The sequence below is a fragment of the Gopherus evgoodei genome, chromosome 1 (genome assembly GCF_007399415.2).
Source record: "Gopherus evgoodei ecotype Sinaloan lineage chromosome 1, rGopEvg1_v1.p, whole genome shotgun sequence".
Lineage (NCBI taxonomy): Eukaryota > Metazoa > Chordata > Testudines > Testudinidae > Gopherus > Gopherus evgoodei.
In genome coordinates, this window is record NC_044322.1 from 153,114,370 (window position 1) to 153,139,096 (window position 24,727).

Genomic DNA, 24,727 nt, shown 5'->3' on the forward strand with positions numbered 1-24,727 from the left:
TGAGTTTGCAAAACAATATTTTATTAATAAAAGATTTATAAACAGTGAGAAAGAAACTTCACTGCATGAAATGTCCAAAATAATTCCCGGAGCCATAACCAGGTTCCTTAACAGCTGTACAAGGGTTTCCAGAGGAGAGTAGTACTAAGTACAAATTTCTCTAAAGATGGCTGAAAGTTCAAAAAAGCATCATGCATATGTCCTATGCAGAGAAGCTACACAATAAAATAGACTTAAAAATACACACACAAAATCTGTACATCAGTGATTTTAAAAAGCCATGCGTTGTGTAGCACCCTGGGGGAGATTAGGGATGGTCATACAATTCACTACCAGAGGAAAAGCCATGATTCTGAATCAGGTACATGACTGGCCAGTTTCTGCTTGCAATTTCATCTCTTCTTTTCTCAAGGGGAAGGTGTCAATGAGCGCAAAGAGCTGCGCCGGTGTAGGTGGGAAAAGGTAACGCTCTTTGTCCATGCCGTGCTTGTCCATCACCACCACACTGAAGTTATAATGGGGGATGCGCAGCAACAACCTGAAAAATTAGAAAATCGGTTTTTGAACAGCCTTATTCCCCTAAGGCCCTGTGAATGTCTAACACAGGAAAGAGTCGGAGGAGATGGAAGGCAGAGGTGGCCAAGCTCCAGGAGCCAGAGTTCCAAAGTGCAGCCCAAAGCTGTGCTTCACTGGGAGGTGAGGTCTGCAGAGAATACAGCTCCTAGCAGGCCCAGCACCATATTCTTCCTCTCAGGTGGCACTCAGAGACTTACAGGTGCTGCAGGCTGTGCCACTACATTAAAGGACAGTCAAGGCAGCTGCAATCTTTCATTTTATGCTGGGTGATTTCTGGTCTGGGCAGTTAGAAAGCCAGGTAGGGTACAACCCGGGTATGAATCCACAGGACTCAGGAGTGTCTTTACTTGCTGAAGCAGTGCCTTACCACCTCCACTGTGCTGGGGGGAAGTGTAGTGTATGTACTCTGCATGTTGCTGAAAGGAGTGTGCACTATACAGCTGTACCTTAAGCATCTGCTCCCTAAGAGGTTTGCCAGTGGACTTCAAAGGGCACAGTCCTAATTTGGCATGAGAGAAAAACCCCTACGTCAACGTGTGTAAGAAAACATTTACACCTGCCACTTTGCCTCCCTCCCCTGCAGCTGGCTCTGGCACTCCCCTCCAGCACTTCAAGTCCCACTTAATCTTACTGCAAGGGAAAGCCTAACCCACTCCCAGTCGAGCCTTAGTGTCATTAAAGCAGCCTAGGCACCTGTGTAACTGCTGAATGCCACAAGCAGGCTGGGCAAGGCCATCGTGGTTTCCCTTCTGAAGCGGCCCTGCCTGTCGCATTTCTAAAAGGGGCACTTCAAAGGGAAACCACTTCTAGCCTGGCTGCAGTGTTCAGTAGCACTACACAGATAGCAGGGCTGTTGCGGCTGGGGTGGCCTGGCAGCAGATACAGAGGTTCCTCGTTCAGCCTTTAATGAAGACCCCCAAGTGTGAAGGATGACCAGACAGCCCATTTGGCCCAGGACAGGCCCTTGTTTCAGCCCTGTCCCAGCTGTCCCACTTACTCTAACCAGATCAGTAAGCAAGAGCAAACTGGAGAAGTCGCTGCTCTGGTCAAAAAAGTAGGGTGTGGAGGAACATGTGAGGGGGCAAGCTGGTGGGGAGGCAGGGCTCGGGCAAGCAGTGCGGGAGGGGGCAGGGCCAAGGGAGGTGGGATGGGGAGGTGGCCTCGCACGAGCGGCTCTGCGCAGCCCCACAGGGGTATTCTGTTTTCCCTTTGGGACATAGGTCACTACCTGAAAGAGAAGCAGAGATAACCAGGGGTGGGAGGGGGAGAAAGGGGCAGACTGTGACTGCTGCTTGAGTGCAACTCTCCCAACGTGTTAACTGTTAACGTAATTTGTGAAATAAAGGGGAAACCAAACACTTCTATTATGTAGACTAGGAAGTAGCATTCACAGGCCTCCATTGCTGGGCCAGGTGCAGTACAGACATACACGCTGCTTGCTCTGTACAGTCTAGGCTGTTGCAGTCAGTGATTTCCCAAAACCCCGCCCGTGGGGGGTGTACACCCCCCCTGAATTTCCCCAACACCCCCCCTAGTTTTGTGAGCTAGTTACATACCAATTTAGTGACTATTTGGAAATCTGAATTTAAACTGAAACATTAATACACTGTATAAGCTTTTAAGTGTGTATGATAAAATATGTGTATCTGAAAAAGTATACTAGATTTGGAAAGTATGAACATAGACTAGCTTCCTTGCTTCCTTTATACAGCTGGTTTTTTTTTTTTATGTCAGTGCATTTATGATGTTGGCCAACCTAATAATATCAAATGATGATTTGTACGCAAAGTCTAAATGAGCTCTCCCTGACAGCTAGTGATGAGCTGGGGCTGTGGGGCCAGATTATATTTACATTCACATCTAATCTACCTAGGGATCCAGCAAACAGAGCTGTGTTGTCCAAGTGATAGATTTTGGCTGGGGTTGGGTTACAAACCACTTGAATGTGGGGGCGGGGAGGGGATGAAATTTTGTTCTTATTGTATGAGTAAAGGGCAGTAGAACTGTACTTAGCCTGTGATGATTTGAAGGCATCAAGAGAGAGGGTGGGGATCTGTCCCTCTCCACTGTTTAAAGATAGAGCTGATTAGGCTCCATAGAGAGTCTTTTGTTCTGTTAAGTGACCACTGCAGCTGAAATCACTGACAATCAGGTATAAGTGCTTAGTCCTGTTGTGAGGACAGTGTTCCTGTGGGACAGCGTTTTTGTGGAAGAGACAGCCCAGACTGCACTAGCAGCGAGGTTCCCCCAATGAGAGCTCAGCTGGAATGACTGAGAGCTGGTGGAACCTCAAGAGACCAACTTGCAGAGGTCACGGGCTAGGGGCAGGTGGCAGCAGAAGGTGACTGCGCAGGGTCATTGGCAACAGAGCGGTGGAGTGAACAGTGGCACAACGAACAGCCGTGGCCAGAGCAAACAGTGAGCAGCTGGAGGAACGAGTAAGGTGCCTTCTTGTCCCCCACCTCGAAGGTGTACTCACATGAAAGCACCTCTGAACTCTGAGTGTACTCTCCACTGACCAAGGACAACACCGGTGAGTGGGGTGCAAGGGAGGAAAAAGTTAAACAAACATTTGTTTGTTGGACTATATTTTAGTCACTTTGCTCCAGAATGCTAGATTTGTGACTGGGAATGGAAACTTATATAAATATGTTTCCTAGTAGGCCAAGATTTTTAAAATGCATTATTTGCCAAGGTTGTTATCTCACATTGTTGCTATCTTGAGAGGTCATTATGTTGGGGAGTTTCTGTACTAAACATTTTTATTATTCTTATGTAAAAATTAATTAGAATGGTCATACTGGGTCAGACCAATGGTCCATATAGCCCAGTACCCTGTCTTACAACAGTAGTGCTTCAGAGGGAATGAACAGAATAGGTAATCAATCATCAAGTGACCATCCCCTGTTGCCCATTCCCAGCTTCTGGCAAACAGGCTAGGGACACTCAGAGCATAGTATTGCATCCCTCCCCATCCTGGCTAATAGCCACAGATGGACCTGTTCTCCAGGAATTTATCTAGTTCTTTTTATAATCCTGTTATAGTTTTGGTCTTCACAGCATCCCCTGGCAAAGAGTTCCCTGGGTTGACTTTATATTGTGTGAAGAAGTACTTCCTTTTGTTTTTTTAAAACCTGCTGCCTATTAATTTCATTGGGTGACTGCTAGTTCTTGTGTTATGTGAAGGATTAAATAAAATTTCCTTATTCACTTTCTTAGCACCAGTCAAGATTTTGTAGACCTCTATCATATCCCCATTAGTCATCTCTTTTCTAAGCTGAAAATTCCCAGTCATTTTAATCTCTCCTCCTGTTTCATACCCCGGTTCATTTTAGTTGCCCATCTCTGTATCTTTTCCAATTTCAATATATATATTTTTAGGATGGGTGACCAGATCTGCACACACTATTCAAGGTGTGCAAGTACCATGGATTTATATAGAGGCAATGTGATATTTTCTGTCTTATTATCTATCCCTTTCTTAATGATTCCCAACATGGTTTGCTTTTGTGACTGCTGCTGCACATTGAGTAGATGTTTTCAGAGGACTATCCACAATTACTCCAAGATCTCTTTCATGAGTGTTAACAGCTAATTCAGATGCCATCATTTTGTATGTATAGTTGAGATTGCTTTCCCATGTGCATTAGTTTGCATTTATCAACATTGAATTTAATTTGCCATTTTGTTGCCCAGTCACCCAGTTTTGTGAGATCCCTTTGTAGCTCTTCGCAGTCTGCCTGGGACTTAACTTAGTTTTGTATCATCTGCAAATTTTGCCACCTCACTGTTTACCCATTTTTCCAGATGAATATGTTGAACAGTACTGGTCCCAGTACTGACCCCTCAAGGATACCATTATTTATATCTCTCCATTCTGAAAACTGATAATTTATTTCTACCCTTTGTTTCCCATCTTTTAACCAGTTACTGATCCATGAGAGGACTGCCCTCTTATCCCATGATGGCTTACTTTTCAAAAGTCAATTTAAATTAAATACTATTTTTTTTTTTTTTTAGAAATCTAGATCTGTTATGTGTTTTGGTGTAACTTGCATTTTCCTTATGTTAAATTTGCATAATCCCAACAACACATTTACTTTATTCATATCTCTTTTATATATCTCATTGGACCTGACACCCCCCCCTGTAAATTCGGACACCCCCCCTAATTTCAATTCCTGGGGAAACCACTGGTTGCAGTTGAAAAGGACTAGTGGCACACTAGTGACATGACTGCTTCTATGAGGAATCCACTAGCAGAAGAAAGTGAGGTGGGAAGAGTCTTCCTGGCTGCTCAAACCACCTAGTTATCACAAGTGGCAACAAAACTGAGAACACTGTGAGAGTCAAATGCTCACAGAGTGTTTCAATAGGAAACATTTTGAAGTGCTAGTTCATCTGTGCATTTTATCAACATTCCTTTTACAGAGAGCGAAGACCAGCTTACAGTGACTGTGTAGTAGCTAGAGCACAATCAGGACCAAACGAACTCTGAGGCTTAGCTGTGCTGCAAATGGTTTAAAAAAACCAGATAGCAACCCCCTGCCCCCCACCCTGTGTATATAAAATTCATTCTTGGAAATAAGTCACTGAGGTGTACTGTTGGGATCCTCTTCACACAAATACATTTCACTGCCAATGTTATATTGGGATAAACAAGATTCGATTATAAAAAGGATCCAAGGAACAAAAAAAGACTACATTACACCTACAGCTGCTGAGGTGTAACTGAATGATGGTGAGATTTTTCATTTTACCTGAGTTGCAAAGCAAGTGCTGGCGGCAGCAACTTTACTCCTATTCTTCCTAGCTGTGCTGGAAAGACACCAACCAATTCGATCACTGTAACATGTCGGAGGTCTAAACCACATTGCTCTGGCTAAAGGGGTCAAGAGAAAAACCAGGAATACATATCATGATTGAATTTAATTATAACAGTTGTTTACATTAAATGCACAATAAGGTGATGTTCTACACAAAGCTCAAAATCTTTGCTCTTTCTAAATACTTTCTTATTTTAATTTAGAAATCAGCAGTGGGAACTTGAGAATGTTTTCTGGAGTCAAGAAGGTGGCAGTTCTGCTACATTAATGGATTTTTAGCTGATTATTTAAAAAAAAAAAAAGGACCACCAAAGTAAAATGTAGATGTCTTGGTAATGAACTGAAAAGATGCCAGTCTATTAAAAACTGTGCCAGCACTTCAATCTGGCACCCAAACAAAGAATGTGAAATGTGAGCCACTTTAGAAAAGTGCTCTCTTATGCCATATTGTCTGAGAATCATGGAGAGCAGTGGGGAAAAAAGGATTGCATCACTTAAATTTAACCTGGTAAAAAAGTCACCTAGGAATTGAGAATTTGGTTGTATTAACTGGTCAAGCCACTCATATTTTAAAAATAAAATGTTGAAACACCATTTTTTTTTTTTTACATTACACAACTAGCTTCTGGAATATAGGGGGGGAAATCAGAGTAAGAGCAGGAGTCCAGATTTGCAAGTGACACATAATTATCACTGCTGAATTGTGTTCCAAAGGTAGCAGGCAGTAAATTTACAGTTCTCATGGCCACCAATCATGGCTCCATTCCCAGCTGGGCTGGCAAACAATCTCTCTCTTCTGGGCACCTGTGCACCCCTATTGCATGTCACTAACCCTGACAACAGCCTGAGTAAAGTTTACAGTTAGATAAACTGATAAGCCCTGAGGGTGGGATTCACAAAGGTATTTAGGCATCTGAGTCCCATTAATTTCAATGGGAATAACTAAGAATGTTGTCATCATTCCATGTTTTTGGAGTAAACACCACAAAGATGTGTCTCTTCTATAAAGACTGGTCTTCGTTTACCTTGAGAAAAATACTATGGAGTTTATACTAAATAATTTGGCGTGCTTTCTGCAAGTCCTAGAAACAGGACCACGTTGAGGCTACATTCAGGACCAGCAAGAAAACAATTCTTTGGCTGATAATTAATTTGGATTCCGTGACCCTTTGGTTACTGGTGTATTAGTTACTTTTGCAGACAGCCATCGCAAGCTTGACTTGGATGAACAGTTTACCAACAAGAATGACTGGAGGTTTCTTTAAAATCCTTCAGGCGTTTGCTAAGAACTGGATGGTGATGCTGGTATTAGCCGGTTATGAGCAAAACATTAATTTCTCTTGGGAAGATAGAACAGGATCAGACTAGAGCCACGTGAAGGCCAGTGTTTGGTTCATTTATCCCACTGAACTATACCTTACCCACAAGTAAAGTGAATTAGAACAGTCCAGTTTGGAGCAATGTTGAAGCTGATGATATTTCAGAGCCTTGAAAACACGTTTACTACAAAACTAGCAGCTCTTGGACCAGATGCGCAGTGCTGTAAATTGGCACAGCTCCACTGCAGGGAGAGGGCAAGTCAATGACGACTGACTGATTTACACCAATTGAGGATCTGGGTCTCAAGTTTAAAAAAAAAAAACTGGCAAAAATGACCATGTCTTACCTGCAGCATTCCCAACTGCAACCTGTAGAAAAAATTGGCTGCAGTAGGAGTTGATACAATTAGTAGTCTTCGTTTCTCATAAAACTGATCCAAGAGGGCCGCTGCAGTTCTCACAGCAACATTAATATTCATAGCTGGAATTAAAGAACAAAAGCTGTGGATCTCCCAGAAACAGACCCTTTTCAGACTTCAGCAGGCACAGTTATTCAGCAGGACATGCATGGCCTGAGGGGTATGCAGGAGCTGGGTATGGATGGTAAAGGGCCAAAGTCAAAAGCTGCAGTCCTGGTCCCACTGAAATCAAAGGGAGTTTTGCCATAGGCAGCAGTGGGGCCATGATTTCAAGTAGTCCCTCTTTCTCTCTAAGGCTTTATCTAAGCTTGGAGCTGGGAGTATGATTTGCAGCTTGAACAGAAATACTCGTACTTGCTCTCATCGAGCTAGTGCTCTCAATATAGCAGCCTGGGCAGCAGTGAGTAGGGCTAGCGGCCCCCGACTACAAACCCACCTGGAGCCCGTGGATCTGTACTCCGCACCGCTAGCCCATGCTGCTGCTCACCGCTGCACGGCTACATGACTATTTTAAGCTTGCTAGCTGGATGAGAGCTAGCACAAGTATGTCTCCAAGTGTAGACACAACTTTAGCTATGAAAGCTTGTTTAATTTTTATGGCAATGAAGAAGATCAGTTTCCTCATTAAACTGAACTAGCATCTAGTGCTCCCTCCCCACACAAAAGGAACCATAGGTAAGGAAGAGTGAACCTGACAATCTCTGCACCTGGGGTCCAGCTTCTATCATGAGTACAATAATGGAGCCAGGACTAAGAGAAAATACCTTCTAAACATCGAGAGAGTAAATGGACCATGAAAGACAAGCAGCATGGAGTTATTGGGGGGCAGGGGAAGTTTTGCAAGATGAACTATATTGGTGAAGGGAGGGGGTTGTTTTAGAATAAGAAAATGAGTGAAAAAGTGATAGGTGTAATAAACTTTAGCTTTTAGTATTGAGCATTGGAAACAGAGAATATATGTGTCAAATTAGAGCTAATCAGCTTGGCTAATGAGCACTGTCGTAACCTGAAAACTGTCAGAAGGACCATAAGTAAGGGTAATTATGGACGACAAGGTAGCTAATTGGCAGGTAAAGATTTTTAGTGACCCTCAGCAGGGGGTGGCTGCAGGAGTTGGCACAGGATTCTATCATATTTAACAGCTTCCTCAGTAACAATTTGGATGAGGACACGTAAGCAGCACATTAATTAATGTTAGAGATGCCACTAAACTGTGCTAGCATGAACCAGTGTAATGGGATCTATAGAGATTAGAATTATGGACAGAAAATAAGATAAGAGTCAGCTGGGGAAAATGTTAGGCAATACATCTAGATAAAAAAGACATGAAACACAGACCTACAATAAGAATAGAAATGAGGAAAGAGTCATGTTCACACAGGGTGAGGGGAGGTAAGGAACAGCAGACTAGATCTGCATTTGCAAAGTGATATGACAGCAAAAATAACCAGTGCAGTTTTAAGTTGTATACAGAGGCACCACATCATGGAGGAAAACAATTTAGGTTGAGCAGGAGAAATATTTTTTCCTGATGGCAAGATCTCTCAGATTGTAGAATAGTTTTGTTTGGAAAATGGTGGAATCGTGATTGCTTGAGGGATTCAGCATTTGGCCTGGACAAAACATTGGAAAACATGATCTAATTTTGGGGATTATGTGAAGATACTCCTCCCTTAGTTTTTAAAACACAAGTTAATACTGAGGACTGCACAATGCTGGGCACGTTTCTATAGCTTAATCAGAACTGATTTGAAAGAGTCTTTAGAAATCTATTACTCATTCTATTCCCTGAAGCAGTAATGGAGAAATTTTGCCCCTAAGACAGCAAAGCATTATGCAGAATGCTTTTTAAAGCTGTCAGATTTCATGATTTCAGATGAAATTTTCACTCGTGCATGAGTAACTCTGGTGTCTAAGTTATGTGTCTAAGTCACTTAGGAGAATTTTGAAATGTCACCCTCTGTAGTTAATGTGGTTTCAACTGGTCACCAGTTTGTTTTCCATTCCCTTTTTAAAAAACTGTTGTGTAATGTTGCTGGGTGCAGTTAAACAGTTGCTGCAATGTTCTGCTTTAGTGCTGTCTGTAATGATTCCAGAATGCAAAGCCTGTAAAGAGCTTTGAGATTAAAGGTACTATATAATTGCAAGACACTATCCTCATCCAAGGATAAAGTTGCAAAAAGAGGCAAATGATGTGTGGGAAGAGGAAGGGTAAAATATTGCTCTTGTTATTTCTAATGGATAAAAAAAAAAGAGGCTTTACCCTCCCACTCTCAATCCAGTAAAAATCACCACCTATTCCAGATGCCAAGTGGGATCTAGTTCATAAAATGTGCCTGGGCCCAGTGTCAGTTGTAGAATGTAGGGCATTCAGTAATCGAATGTGCATGGATAATCAATTTCATCAGCAAAGAACTGCTATCTAAAGAGCACTATGGAATGAGAAATAGAGGAGAAAGAAAGAAAACTCAAAAGCCAGAGTAAGAAAATCTGTACACGTTGATACCAGTGGAAGAAAAAAACTTACAAAAAGATGTGAAAATATGTGATAGAACTGATGTGAGGGGAATAAGCAGCTTTCAGTTAATTAACCACAGAGCTTGTTGGCTTGTCTCTGTCCTCTCCAATACACAATATGCTCCAAAGCATTACCCAGAGACTTGTGAAACATGCTACAGTTGTATATTCATTAGCAGAAGCATCCAGATTGATTCTATACACACCCAGGGCCAGCCTTTGAACAACATACAGCATCTGTGCCATACACATACATCATGAACCTGTGTGCAGCGCCATAGGCAAATTCTTTGTGCAATAAGTACAAGCAATCCCATTTGCTGATCTTTTAGGAGGTAAGAAAGTACTCACGTACGTGTACAGGTTGGCTCTGTTCCTGACCAGCCTAAATTGTACTGGCACACTCTGGCTGGGCTTCCCTGGAGCTCATATCCCCCAATGCAGGAAAACTCACAGGTGACACCATAGTTATCTCCATCACCTGTACATTTTATGTAGCCATTTTCTGGGGCATTCAGTTTACCACACCGCCTAACTTTAAATACAAAACAGAGAGAACATCAAATAATTCCCCATCTCCAGAACAGTGCTACTAATGAAATCATATTGTACTAATATTAAGGTGACATTCTGGCTCGCTCCTTATTATTAGCTTTCATAGAGAACCCAGCACTTACTTCTTTTTTTAAAATATGAATCTAGCTATAGATTGCTGGATCATTTATGCATACATGCTAGTTTATATATTAGTAACACGGGATTGTGGAGGGGAGGGGCAGTTGAAGCCCAGGTTGTCAGAGACCCACAGCTTTCAATTCCGTGACAGAAGCAGCTGCTCTCCCTGCCAAATGTCCTATAGTTTGGCAGATGGCAGCCCTGTACAGATCTGAGGAAGATCTGCTGAGCTGTGACTCACCTGTTGGTCAACAACTGGATATTAGGGGAGGTATGGACCTGAGAGGGCCTGGATAATGGGAGGAGGTGGGCAGGGGAGGAGGCACAGATTTGAGAAGCACAGCTTGAGAGCAGGGGCTGGTCAGTAGAGCTCCTATCTATCTCCTAGATCCCCAAGGCTCATCTGACCCCTAGATCCCTCCCCAGAGCTCAGTTCACTGGCTCCCTAACTTCCCCCAGTTGATTCAGGAATTTTCAAATTGTACAGACAGAATATTCTTCCATTGGGAAAAGTTTTTACTTACTTACTTACTTACACACACTCTCTCTCTCTAACTGGTTTTGTTTACACAATTTGACCCTGTTCTTACCTCTGACTTTAACAAGAAATTTGCAGGTGCCTTTGTTTTCTGCTCTGTCATACACAGTGTATTGGATCTTGTGGTCACCTTCTGAAAAATGTGACCCAGGGGATGGGCCTTTCAAAATCACACTAAAAAATGAAATAAAATAGACCAAGTGTTCAGAAATTGTTAGGGTTCCTCCAGTAGGAAAATGTTAACAGCCTTTGGATGGAAAGCCCTTCTGTCACTGAGGAATGTTCAGATTGCCTGGCTGTGCTGAGAGTTTGTTAAGTGACAGAAAACAAGAGGAGGATAAGAACATAAAAACGGTCGTACTGGGTCAGACCAAAGGTCCATCTAGATCAGTATCCTGTCTACTGACAGTGCCCAATGCCAGGTGCCCCAGAAGGAGTGAATCTAACAGGCAATGATTGAGTGATCTCTCTCCTGCCATCCATCTCCACCCTCTGACTGACAAACAAGAGTCTAGGGACACCCTTCCTTACCCATCCTGGCTAACAGCCATTAATGGACTTAACAACCATGAATTTATCCAGTTCTCTTTTAAACACTGTTATAGTCCTAGCCTTCACAACCTCCTCAGGCAAGGAGTTACACAAGTTGACTATGTGCTGTGTGAAGAACTTCCTTTTATTTGTTTTAAACTTGCTGCCCATTAATTTCATTTGGTGGCCACTAGTTCTTGTATTATGGGAATAAGTAAATAACTTTTCCTTATCTACTTTCTCCACATCACTCATAATTTTATATACCTCTATCATATCCCCTGTTAGTCTTCTCTTTTCCAAGCTGAAAAGTCCTAGCCTCTTTAATCTCTCCTCATGTGGGACCTGTTCCAAACCCCTAATCATTTTAGTTTCCCTTCTCTGAACCTTTTCTAATGCCAGTATAGCTTTTTTGAGATGAGGTGACCACATCTGTATGCACTATTCAAGATGTGGGCGTACCATCGATGTATATAAGGGCAATAAGATACTCTCCGCAGAGCCCACAACATTTAAGAGATAAAGTCGCAGCAGCCTGGCTACTCTGAGCAAAATTACCCACTACTGCTAACAGCTTAGTGTAGACAAAGGTAGTGTGACTCACATCGCTGTAAGACAACTGTCAATGGCATTTTATTTACTTATTTAAATTTCATGTAACAGCTAAAAAAACGCATGAGTTTGTTTCTTTCCTTCCACGGAAACAAAAATACCTGGATGGAGAATCTAGATCAACTGAGCATCATTCGTTATAGCAGGATAGTTGGCTGTACAGGATTTGAACATCAGTCAGGGCTAGTAGAGTACCACTGTTTGTTTGTTTGCTTGCACTGTTGTTGTTGCCGTGTTGGTCCCAGGATATTAGTGAGACAAGATGGGTGAGGAAATATCTTTTATTGGACCAACTTCTGTTTGTGGAAGGTATAAGTCTTCAACCTACACAGTGCTCTGTATAGCCCCATAGCTTGTCTCTCTCACCAAGAGAAGTTGGTCCAATAAAAGATATTACCTCACCCATCTTGTCTCTCTCATTGTCTGTTTTTAAAAAGCCATCTGTTAACACTGCAGGTTACTGCTCTGTGTCAGACTATACATACAAAAAGGGTAGGAGGAATCAGGATTTAATATCTTTCTTTTTGTGATAGGAAAGGCAGGCATCCAATTGCAGGCTTCAGCTCAGCTGCTCATTTCCAACCAAAGCATATGTCAAGAGAGTTCTAAACTCTCAAGGCAGAAACTCATAGCCCAGGTCCAGACTAAGAATGGTTCAAGAAGCTTCAATCCACTCAGGGCCATATTTTTACCCTCTCATCCCTCCATATGCAGAAATTGTGAACACTTGCTGTCTGGAGCTTAGAGGACAAGAAGCCTTGAAACTAAATAAACATTCCTTAATCAGCTGTTAGGGAAGTGCTATAGCCTGGTGTATGTGGCAAGTCCCTTGGTAATGAGTCTCTGAATGTTATGCTTCCAGCTGAACAAATGGGGCTTAAGGTGGCGCCTGAATCCAGGGTTCTTGCATGGCAGCTGCGTTTCATCAGACCTTGAACCATCTTACCAGCACAGAAAACAGTTCTACTAACCCCAACCATTCAAAAACCATGAGTCAGGCTTCAAAGTCATGAGACTGCCTTAAAAATAATCTTATGATTTCTTTAGATAAATTTTGGAGGGAGGCATTATTTACACTCTGGTTTTAAAGCCTTTAGGGTGCACTAGGGTCACATGTCTCTATAATAATTAGGGCTATAAACTTTCATTAAGAAAAAACTGAGATACTCTCATACTCACCTGGCTCCAGGGACTGAGACTTTAAGAAAAGCAGCAAATATCACAAGATTTGCAGTAAAATCATAAGAGTTGACAACAGAAATTCTGAAAATGCGTACGTCCTTCACAGAAAGTGTCCATAGACTAATAGCTATTTCCATGGATTGGGAACAGTTATTGGTCTCATTACATTGGATTATACAGCTCCTATTTTTACCATGTGACACCATTTCACTGGGAGTGTTTGTGTGTGTAGGAGGCAGGGGGCATTATTAGTAATTTCCTCATTCTGACACCAAACAACTAATAGGCCAAAGTTCTTATTTTAGGATGAGAGCTTCTTTAGCGGCTCTTAACATCACAGTAGTTCTTTTGCAATCACAAGCACTAGTATTTGTTATTTATCTAATGAATTCCTCCAGCTTATACTCTGATATATAAAAATGCCCTGTGCTTGTTTCTTTTCAAGTGCTTTTTGTCAAATGTCCTCATTAAATAGTACAAGTTGTGAGTGTCCTTTACCTTTCAGCAAACAGAAAGTCGATTTTCTCAACTATTCAATTCTTTTACCAGCTTCTGTGAGTTCACAGATGGATTGATTAAGCTTATTGCAGTAAACTAAATGATTTTCCATATTCTCATCTTTAAAGTATTTTTGATCATGCCCATCTTGTATCGGTGGAAGTGGCAGACACTGCTGCCATTAAAAGGGACACCATCAGCATAGAAATTAGTAAATTTCCCCTTTTGTTTGTGCGGGTCTTTAACATCCTAACAGGCAAGAGAAAAACACGAGGGGGCAGGGAAAATGTGACTGTAAAACTATAAGAATTGGCAGGGGTCTCCAAAGCAATGTAGTACCTGAAACTACATTTTACTCCTTTTTTAATATTATAGATTTCAAGCTGATGTTGTTACTTGAAAAGTAAGTTACTGAAGAACTCAGTATCATAGTAACTATGTTATATTATGTGAAAGCTTAAAGCTGCATATGAGATTGTTATTAGCACACAATGGTCTTGTTTATTTTAACACGGTCACAGTTCTCCTTATGCAGTACTGGCCTCACACTTTTAGTATACCTAAGAGGTGCTGCCCCATATGCAAAGTGTTGCCCCAGGAGAGAACAGAGCCATAAAAGGCCCTTTGGAAATCTATTTATTGCAACACAGGTGTGGGCAAAAATGCTAACAAATTGATCTCATTAGCTTTAAAACAGTCTGCTGGCTATTTATATGCCAACTCCTGAACGATCTACCTCGGTGTCTGAGACGTCAGATTTTCTTTTTCAGATAAGCCTGCGTTATAATTTGACAGGTCACATGGACACAATAGCAAGTGCTCACTCCTTCACAGAACTGGTGGAGAAGGATATTGACCAAGCATATCACCTAGATTAGTGAAAGGGGGTCCAGGACAAGGCAAAACAAGTGACCTCAGAGTTTTACTTAATACAATAGACAGAGTTTCACCTACTCTGTCAAAATACCATCAGCAGTGTCCCTTCCTTCTGGGGTTTCCCAGAACACACGGGCTGTCAGCTTATTTGGCTCGGCTGTTTTCTCCTTCACACTTGGGCACTGGATTCTAGGAGGTTCCATATCTGTTAAAATAAGCACCAGAGAACCCATAGTTTAATTCTTTTCACTACTCAGCTTGCAGTGTTCACTGTGATACAGCTTCATACCACTCTGCCTACATGAGGTGCTACACTCGGAGAAGAAAAACCAAATGCACAAATACAGAATGGCAGATAACTGGCTTGGCAGCAGCACTGCTGAGAAGGATCTGGGAGTTGTGGTGGATCGTAACCTAAACATGAGTCAGCAATGTGATGCTGTTGCAAAAAAAGCAAATGCACATTAATAGAGGCATAGCATACAAGTCACAGGAAGCGATAGTACTGCTCTACTCAGCACTGGTTAAGCCTCAGCTGAAATGCGGTGTCCAATTTTGGTCAGTGGTGTATAGAAAGGCTGTAGCGATCATGGAAAGCATCCAGACGCGAGGGACAAAGGTGATCAAAGGGATGGAACACAAGCCATATGAGCAAAGGCTGATGGAACTGTGTATGTTTAGTTTGGATAAGAGGAGGTTAAGGGGGGACATGATAGCAGGCTTCAGATACTTTGTTCTCTCTTGCCACAGCTGGCAGGACAAGAGGCAGTGGGTTCAAACTACAGCATAGCGGATTTAGATTGAATCTCAGGAAAAAAATCCTAGCTGTCAAAACAGTAGGACACTGGCACAGATGCCCAGAGAAGTTGTGGAATCTCCTTTGCTGGAGGTTTTCAAAAGGAGGCTGGATAGGGATAGCCATCTGTCTTGGATGGTTTAGACCCAGCAAATTCTGCATGTTGGCAGGGGGTTAGACTAGATGACCCTTGTGGTCCCTTCTAACCCTATGGTTCTATGATTTCTAACATCAGAACCCAGTGCACATAGAGCACATGTTAATGTCTCCCATTTTCAAAGGGGTAGGGGTGAAGAGTGAAAGATAGGCATAATGAATTCTATTTTCATCTCCCAGGTAGACTAAATAACAAATAAATAAATAATAATAAAGTACCAACATCACCATGGTAATGATTTTTTTTTATCCAATCACCAGCAAGGTTGAGGCAGCATAGACTAGCAAACTGAACTTGAGGCTTAAAGCCAAGAACTTCTATGATTCTCTCCAAAGCTCTGCCACTGACTATATGTCCTTGAGCAAGTCACTTATGCTATATCTACCCAGCCCATGGAAGCAAGCCTCCCTGTCCAGGACAACAGACTCAGGCTAGCGGGTCTTGCGCTAGTGCTCTATAAATAACTGTATAGGCAGAGCTTTGGGCTGAAGCTTGGGCTCTGAGGCCCACCCCTCCATGTAGGCTTCAGAGCTCCTGCTGCTACTTCAAAGTGCTGTCAATACGGCTATTTTTAGTGCACTAGTGCCAGTTCTGCTAGCCTGAGTCTGTCGAGCCAGGCTGGGAGGCTCGTTTCCATGGACTGTGTAGATACACACTTATGAGCTGTGCCTTGGTTTCCTTATCTGGACAACTGAAATTATACTTACTCACCTCCCAGTGGTGTTATTTAAGTGCCTTGAAAATATAAAGCGCTCCCTAGGTGTTAGCGGAGACTCCTATCTCCATCATATTCAAATACAACACACAGTAGCTGTCCATAAAGTTTCAGGAATGGTACAAACAGCCTTTTAACAAAACAAATAACCCCCAACCCCTTGTGAACCACTCCCACCCTCACATCTCTCCCTGCAGTACTGCCAATCAAGTCACCCTCTAATAGGTTACACAGAATAGTCAGCAGGACAGCAGCTAACAGGAATAACAGGCTCATACTGTGTGAGGCTACGTCTTCACTATCCGCCATATCGGCGAGTAGCAATAGATTTCTCGGGGATCGATATATTGAGTCTCATCTAGACGTGATATATCAATCCCTGAACAAGCTCCTGTCAACAGGACCAGCGCTAGGGGTTTGAATGCCCTAGACAGACGGCAATTTTGCCACCCCGCGTGCTGGTCCCGTGGCTCCGCTGGAGCTGCTGCAGTGGTGCCTGCGGAGGGTCCGGTGTTCTGTGGCTCTGGTGGAGCTGCCGCAATCATGCCCACGGGAGGTCCACTGGAGCCGCGCGAGCAGCCGACTGTCCACAGGCAAGACTACGGCAGCTCCACCGGAGCCGCGGAGCACCGGACCCTCCACAGGCACCACTGCGGCAGCTCCACAGGAGCTGCCTGCCACCCCCTCCGGCAAAATGGTGCCCACCAATTATTCTGGCGCCCTAGGTGATTGCCTAGGCTGCCTAAATGGTAGCGCCGGCCCTGCCTGTCGACTCCGGAACTCCACCAACATGAACGGAGGTAGCAGAGTTGACAGGGGGAGCCGCAGACGTCGATCCCGCGCCGTGAGGACAGTAGGTAACTCGGTCTAAGACACTTCGACTTCACGTATTCTGAAGTTGCGTATCTTAGATCGATTTCCACCCCAGTGTAGACCAGCCCTGAGCAATTCCCAGTGAACAAACTGGGTAGCACATTAAGCTCTTTTTGCATGTGAATATTATCTGCCAAGAGACTGCATTTTTTTTAAGCAGATTTGTTTGCTGTACAAAGCTGTTTGGCAAATGTTTTTCTCAACCCATGAATTAATTTTATGTTTCCTACAAGTATATCTTTCACCTAAGTGACGTGGTGTTATTTCTTTTCCCTTATTGGATGAGCCAATGTCTGTAATGGGGTCCTGGTCTACAACTGTGGCTGATTCTACAGAAATACAATTAAATAATAGACAATAAACTAATTATGCTTCAGCCCTAAACTCACTTTCTGCCAGCTCTGGTGAGAGCAAAATCTTGCTTGTGAAAAATGAACAGAAAGTGCTGCAAACACACTCAAAGTGAAGCTTTATTGAGAAGACACCAACACATCTGTGAACAACAGTTTTTGTGATTTGCTCCAGCTCTAAATACACGACTTGCTAGCGCTTCCTTTGACTTTGAATCGTTATTTATGCCATTGAAATTGACACCAATCCACCTCTCTGCACTCCACTCACACAGTGAGTGCACTTACCTTTGCTCTGTTACTCACATTTTCTCTTTTCTTCAGCTCTCTTCATTGCCACTTTAACGTTCTTACCCTTTCCTTCAACCCTGTCACCCGACTGCTCCTTCTCTCGTCACCTCCCTAAGTGTTGATTTCATTCAGCTTCTCAAATTCTTCTCACTGCAATTCATTCATCTGCTGTAGTCTCTAAATAAGAAGCGTTTTCACACTTCCACTCCTCCTCTAGGGGATGCTTTAGGGAAACACTTTCCTGTTCTCCTTTTCCCCTCACTTTTCTTCCTCACTCTATCATTTTAAATCTGCACTGCACACTCAGTGTGAAATCCTAGCCACACAGAAGCCAATGGGAGTTTTGCCCTATGTTACTTCCTTAGGGCAATGACATTCCCCACCTATGTCCTTTAATGATGGCTAATGTTGCATTTGTATTGAGGCTACTAACAGTGAAGTCTTTGTTGTTTTTTGTCTTTCTGTAGCTGGTTACTGAGTTTCCTTTGTAGCCACCACCCAGCATTTTGGGATTAAAGGAGCTATATAACTAAATAAAATACCACGTAAACGATGGAAGAAGAAGCAGGACAGTGTTTAGGATACTCATGTTTTAAGTATCCAGTTCATCAGGAAGAAGATTCCATCATTAAGAAGCAGAGGACACTGGTTTGTATGAACAAGCATGACTTTTCACTTTATTAAGACAACAAAACTAAGTTACTCTGGGAACTGCATCACTAGGCACCCGTGGGTTAGTATGCACTTCTAGCTGGACCTGAAATCACCGGAAAGGTTATCATCTGTGGCTACTTCAATTGCCTTTAAGCATTTACACACACACACACACACACACACACAAACACACACCCTACCTCTCAAAATGATGCAGCTGACTACAGCAGGACACTCCATCTTTGATCACTGACGCCACACTTACAGACTGCCAGGGCCTGAAGGCCATATACGGGACTGATCCAGCACAGTTCTTAAGTATGTGCTTGAAGTTATGCACATGCTCAAGTGCTTTGTTTTCTTATCTTTAATTTGCACTAGGACCAGGTGGTGCAAATTGCAATCACCCTCTTAAATAATAGGAGAATGCCATGTGCAGAGATACTGGGCCTAGTATCTAATGCTCTGTGTTGAATCAAGCAGCTCCAGGATGTGCTCCACTCTCCCAAATACCCTAGTATATCAGTTGCATCCAACCTGCGATTTACGTATCATAGGCTATTAAAGAGGCACAATGGCACGGGATAAAATAGCTTTTCAGTCATCCTCTGAATCTCTTTGCTGACATGGCATATGAACTGGTTTATTTAAAACATTTATTAGGCATTTCTGACATTAAGGCTATTTAGTAGGTGGACTGACCTTGTTTGGAAGGTTTATATCCTGTTGGGGAGGGAAGCAGGCATTTAATGAAAAATTTGGAGCTGCTCAACCATGATTTTCCTCAGCTACTTTCTCATACTTTATTAATGCTTCTTGGCTACTAGGTTGTAGCACCAATGGTACTTGACTCCGCCTATGGAAATCATCTTGCTTTAATGATGGCTCCAGAACAAAAGGTCAGTAACATTCTACTGAATAAATGCGGCCTGTGATCTCAGTGGAAAAGGGATGAAGACAAGTTTACAAAGAGCCTGTGGCTTCTGAACTCCTACACCTCTGACATGGGCCATCTTGCACATTTAAAAGGTTTGTTGACAACTTGTTTCTCTGGCTTGTTAAGGTTTAAATTTATTTGTTTTTGAGAGAATGTGGGAGGCAAGGTCAGGTAAGGAAGGGATGGTAGAGAATACAAAAACCTAATACTTATCTGAGTACCTGTATGTGGTGGATAAAGATTTGGTGCCAAATAAACACTACTACTGACTGTAGATGTGATTAAAGATTGCTGTAGTTAATTCAAAACACTTATTCCATGTAAAAAGCATGTAATGGAAAGAAGAATCAATAGATCTGAGTTATAAAAAAAACAATGACTGAACTCCGCCCCCCCCGAAAACATTACGATGTATTTTGAAACATCACTCCATAATTCATGATCAGTGCCTTTAAATTATTAATTCAGAATGCAAGACCAATTTCAGACTCTCTCAGAAGGGTTACTTAATTGTTGGTCTTAACCAGAGGTGAAAGTAAGCCAATTCTTGCTGGTACACCATCCTGGACCAGCTTCCCGAGGCCAGCAGGAAGGGCCTGGGGCTCCTGGCAGTGGCTGGAGCCCTGGGCCCTTTAAATCGCCTCCTGAGCCCCACTGCCGTAGCCCTGGGGTAGTGGCGGCAGGGCTCCAGTGGTCATTTAAAGGGACCAAGGTCCAGGTGCCACTACCGCAGCGGAGCCCCAGGCCCTTTAAATCTCCGCCAGAGCCCTAAGCCCTGGGGTCGCGGCAGCTGCCGGGAGCCCCCGGGGCTCCATCGGTGATTTAAAGGGCCTGGGGCTCCGCTGTGGTAGCAGCAGCCAGAGCCCCATGCCCTTTAAATTGCCCTCGAGCCCAGGGGTTCCCAGCCACCTCTGCAGTGCGGTGATTTAAAGGGCCAAGGGCTCTGGCGGTGATTTAAAGGACTAAGGGCTCTCAGCTGCAGCTACTGCAGCCAGAACCCCAGGCCCTTTAAATCAAGATTTAAAGGGCCTGGGGATTTAAAGGACCGCCTCTTTCTGTTGAGGCAGGCCCCTTCTGGTTGAGGCCCCGACCCCTGTTCAGGACTCCAGTGTACTGGTAAGTCCTTCAAGTTACTTTCACCCCGGTCTTAACATTTCTATAGGATGTGACATAAAGGATATAGTGGAATGGTGAGGGTATTTACCACAACATCTGTTATACAGCTAGCTGAAAAATAAGAATTTCAAGTTTAGAGGTAGTTCCATTTCCCAGGGACTGAAGTGGACTAATTTCACCACAATTTGATAATGTTTTCTATACAAAGTGGTTAATGCCATTCTCCCCACCCCGAAAAACCTGGTTCGATTGAACAAAAGGTTTCAAGGAACTCAAGTATTGTGTGAAAAATTCATTTAGAAAAAGTCACAATTCATTTTTTAAAACCATGGGGAGGGGGAGCGCGGTGGCAAATTTCAACCATCTCTATCCCGCAGCTGGCAAATGTGCCCAGCCCTAACCTTATCCTGTTACCTCTTCCCAGTCCTGACCCTCACCATAGCTTGAGACCTAGTACACCAGTCCTAACACTAGCACAGAGCTATTATCCATCCTAATGGTAACTGGCCCCAAAAGCTGGTCTTAAACCTAGCCCCAAAACATCCAAGATTCCCAAACCTAAATTTGGCCCAGGGCTACTCCCTGTCTACAAGCCTGCCCCAGCCTGGAGCCAGCCACCAATCCCAAACACGAACCCTACTAGAAAGTACAGCTGGTTAAGAAACTGGGGAGAGGAAGGGTATTGTGGGTAAAAATGTTTTTTTTCCCCACTTCTCAGGGTCGGAAAAGGACACATAGTTTGTTCCTCATAATTCTTTTGAAACTTTTAAATCAACATTATTTTCTAAACCAAACTTTTCTTAACATTGTTATCAACATTGTTGCACTTGGTAACTATTTTGACGATTCCAATAAAACTTCTACTTAATTATTTTGATAAAATGTTGCAAACATAAATTTTGTGAAAAACAAAAACATTCCAAAAAAGTCAAGAGTTTTTCATGGAAGTTTCATTAGTGAGAAAGACTGTTTTCACTAAAGACTTTTCACTCATTAAACTTCCAACTGCTCCAACTTGTTATTGGCACAAGAGAGGAAGCTGTAGGAGCACATAAGTTGGGTTTTTAAAGTTTATTTTCTAGTGTAAAATGAGCTACTTATCATGAAGAACCATCAGAACATATGTAACCCACACACCTCCGGGTGTGGTGTTCTGTCCAATCTAGTTGCCCTGAGATTATTTAAAGAAAGAAAGAGAGAGAGAGAGAATGAGTTTGTTCTCCAGCCTTAGCTAAGAGCCAGGTGGTTTTTGGCTCATGCACTAAACTCCAGAGATCCCAGGTTCGATCCCACTCCCTGACAACTGGGGTCTGTCGACATTACACATAAAATGGGCAAACTCCATACTCAGCTACACCTTTACAGTTTTGAGCCAGGGAGTACAGTAAGGGACCAGAACAAAATTGTAACAAAAGAACAAAAATCAATACAATAGTGACAATACATCCCATTGACTTCAATGGGGTTTGTGGGTACTTAATATCTCTGATAATCAAAGCATTTCTCTTAGGTGCCTAAATACAGATTTCGAAGCCTAACTTTAGGGTACAAAATATTGGCATGTGTGTTAAAAAGAGTCAGAAAAATATAACCACCACCTGAGATTTAAAAGTCTGTTTTGTTAATGGCTGATTTGCATCTGGTGCTACTTTTAAATGTCAGTTATTTTATTTTAAATATGATGGCAGGGTTACAGATTGTTCTCTGGGTGGATAGACTAAACCTGACCTTTGTTCTTTCATAGAATCATAGAATGTCAGGGTGGAAGGGACCTCAGGAGGTCATCTAGTCCAACCCCCTGCTCAAAGCAGAACCAATTCCCAACTAAATCATCCCAGCCAGGGCTTTATCAAGCCTGACCTTAAAAACCTCTAGGGAAGGAGATTCCACCACCTCCCTAGGTAACCCATTCCAGTGCTTCAGCACTCTCCTAGTGAAATAGTGTTTCCTAATATCCAACCTAGGCCTTCACCATAGCAACTTGAGACCATTACTTCTTGTTCTGTCTCTGCTACCACTGAGAACAGTCAAGATCCATCCTCTTTGGAACCCCCTTTCAGGTAGTTGAAGGCTGCTATCAAATCCCCCCTCATCCTTCTCTTCTGCAGACTAAACAATCCCAGTTCCCTCAGCCTCTCCTCATAAGTCATGTGCTCCAGCCCCCTAATCATTTTTGTTGCCCTCCGCTGGACTCTTTCCAATTTTTCCACATCCTTCTTGTAGCGTGGAGCCCAAAACTGGACACAGTACTCCAGATGAGGCCTCACCAATGTCGAATAGAGGGGAATGATCACATCCCTCGATCTGCTGGCAATAGCCCCTACTTGTACAGCCCCAAATGCCCATTAGCCTTCTTGGCAACAAGGGCACACTGTTGACTCATATCCAGCTTCTCGTCCACTGTAACCCCTAGGCCCTTTTCTGCAGAACTGCTTCCTAGCCATTAGGTCCCTAGTCTGTAACAGGAATGGGATTCTTCTGTCCTCAGTGCAGGACTCTGTACTTTTCCTTGTTGAACCTCATCAGGTTTCTTTGGCCTAGTCCTCTAATTTGTCCTAGGTCCCTCTGTATCCTATCCCTACCCTCCAGCGTATCTACCCACTCCTCCCAGTTTAGTGTCATCTGCAAACTTGCTGAGAGTGCAGTCCACGCCATCCTCCAGATCATTAATGAAGATATTGAACAAAACCAGCCCCAGGACTGATCCTTGATTACTCCTGAACATGCATGTGGCTTTGAATAAATGAACACCTTGCAGTCTGCAGACTAATTCTCATCAAAATGTAAATCCTATTTGCTTTTTAAGTGTTGAATTAATATGTTTAAAATAAACAAATACTTGGGCCAATCAGTGCAGCCCATCTCACTGAATAATATGAAATTAGCTCATGACTTCTGTATGTAGCTGCATTTTTAATATTGTACCCACTAGCACTATATGATTGCTTTTGCCAAGATTCAGTTCTAGTTGCTTTGCGCTGGATAAAGTGCCACAAGTACTCCTGTTCTTTTTTAGTGAAGCTACAGTAACAAAGGGTGGAGCTAAATCTGAAATTTTGCAAAAACACCATTAATTCAGGATTTTAATTATTTTTTGCATAGTATGGACAACATTTTAGTAGCAAGAGGTCCCACGGACACTTCCCTTCCCATTCAAAGTGGGGTGGATCCCACCTCCTGTCCCATTCGTGATCACTTAATGCCCCTGGGGCACCTATAGGAATTGCCTTCATGAAAAGTAACATGTAAAATGTCTCCCTTTGTCTTCATTGCCTCTCTCCTTCTCACATTGTTCTCCTCTCTCTCAGCTGGAAACAAGGAGGAGAGACAGAACCGTGGGACCAGCCAGATTTCTGCAGGCCACCAGCAAGTTCTTCACAGATCACAGTTTGGAAATATCTTTTCTGCACTGACCCTTCTCAGAGGCCCCAACCACTGCTCACTCCATCCCCCTTCTGTCCGTCGCTTGCTCTCCCCCACCCTCACACACTTTCACTAGGCTGGGGCAGAGGGTTGGGGTGTGGGATGGGGTGAGGGCTCTGGGGTGAGGCTGGGGATGAGGGATAGGGCTCTGGGCTGGGGCATGGGGTTGGGTGCAGGGGGGTATGGCCTCTGGGCTGGGGGTGTGGGCTTCAGATGGGGCCAGAAATGAGGGGTTCAGGGTGTGGGAGAGGGCTCTGGGCTGGAGTAGGGGTGCAGGGTGTGGAGGACTCCAGGGTGGGGCCAAGGATGAGGGGTTTGGGGTGCAGGAGGCCTCTTTGGGCTGGGGTAGGGTATTGCAGTGTGGTGGCTGAGGACTCTGCCTGGGGGTGCAAGCTCTGGGCTGGGGCTGAGGGCTTTGGGGTACAGAAGGGGGCTCCAGGCTGGGGCAGGAGGTTGGATGCAGGGGAGGGTGTTGAGGGCTCCAGCTGGGGGTGCAGGTTCTGGGATAGGGCTGGGGATGAGGGGTTTGGGGTGTAGGAGCAGGCTCAGGGCTAGGACAGGAGACTGGGGGTACATGAGAAGGTCCGGGCTCCCAGTGGTGTTTACTGCAGCTCCCAGGAAGTGGGCACTGGGTCCCTGCAGCCCCTAGGCACATGGGTAGCCAGGAAGGCTTTGCGCGCTGCCCTTGCGCCTGCAGGCACTGCCCCAGCGGCTCCCATTAGTGCGGTTCCTGACAATTGAGAGCTGCTTAGCCGGCACTTGGGGCGCGGGCAGCAAGCTGAGACTCCCTGGCCGCCCACGTGACTAGTGGCTGCAGGGTCTCGGCGGCTGCTTCCAGGAGCCACA

At 43.7% G+C, this 24,727-nt stretch overlaps 1 protein-coding gene across 2 annotated transcripts in view; it reads right to left on the bottom strand.

Annotated features, from left to right (window-relative positions):
* SRPX (sushi repeat containing protein X-linked) overlaps window positions 1–24,727 on the bottom strand; it is an 82,452-nt gene continuing 57,725 nt past the window's right edge. For both annotated transcript variants that reach the window (XM_030575855.1, XM_030575848.1), the window contains 6 exons: window positions 14,648–14,774; window positions 10,923–11,044; window positions 10,013–10,192; window positions 7,069–7,202; window positions 5,337–5,458; window positions 1–538 (listed from right to left, as the gene is read on the bottom strand). In XM_030575855.1, coding sequence (XP_030431715.1) covers window positions 358–538; window positions 5,337–5,458; window positions 7,069–7,202; window positions 10,013–10,192; window positions 10,923–11,044; window positions 14,648–14,774 — 866 coding nt within the window. In that variant the 3' untranslated portion in view covers window positions 1–357. The remainder of the gene's footprint in view (window positions 539–5,336; window positions 5,459–7,068; window positions 7,203–10,012; window positions 10,193–10,922; window positions 11,045–14,647; window positions 14,775–24,727) is intronic.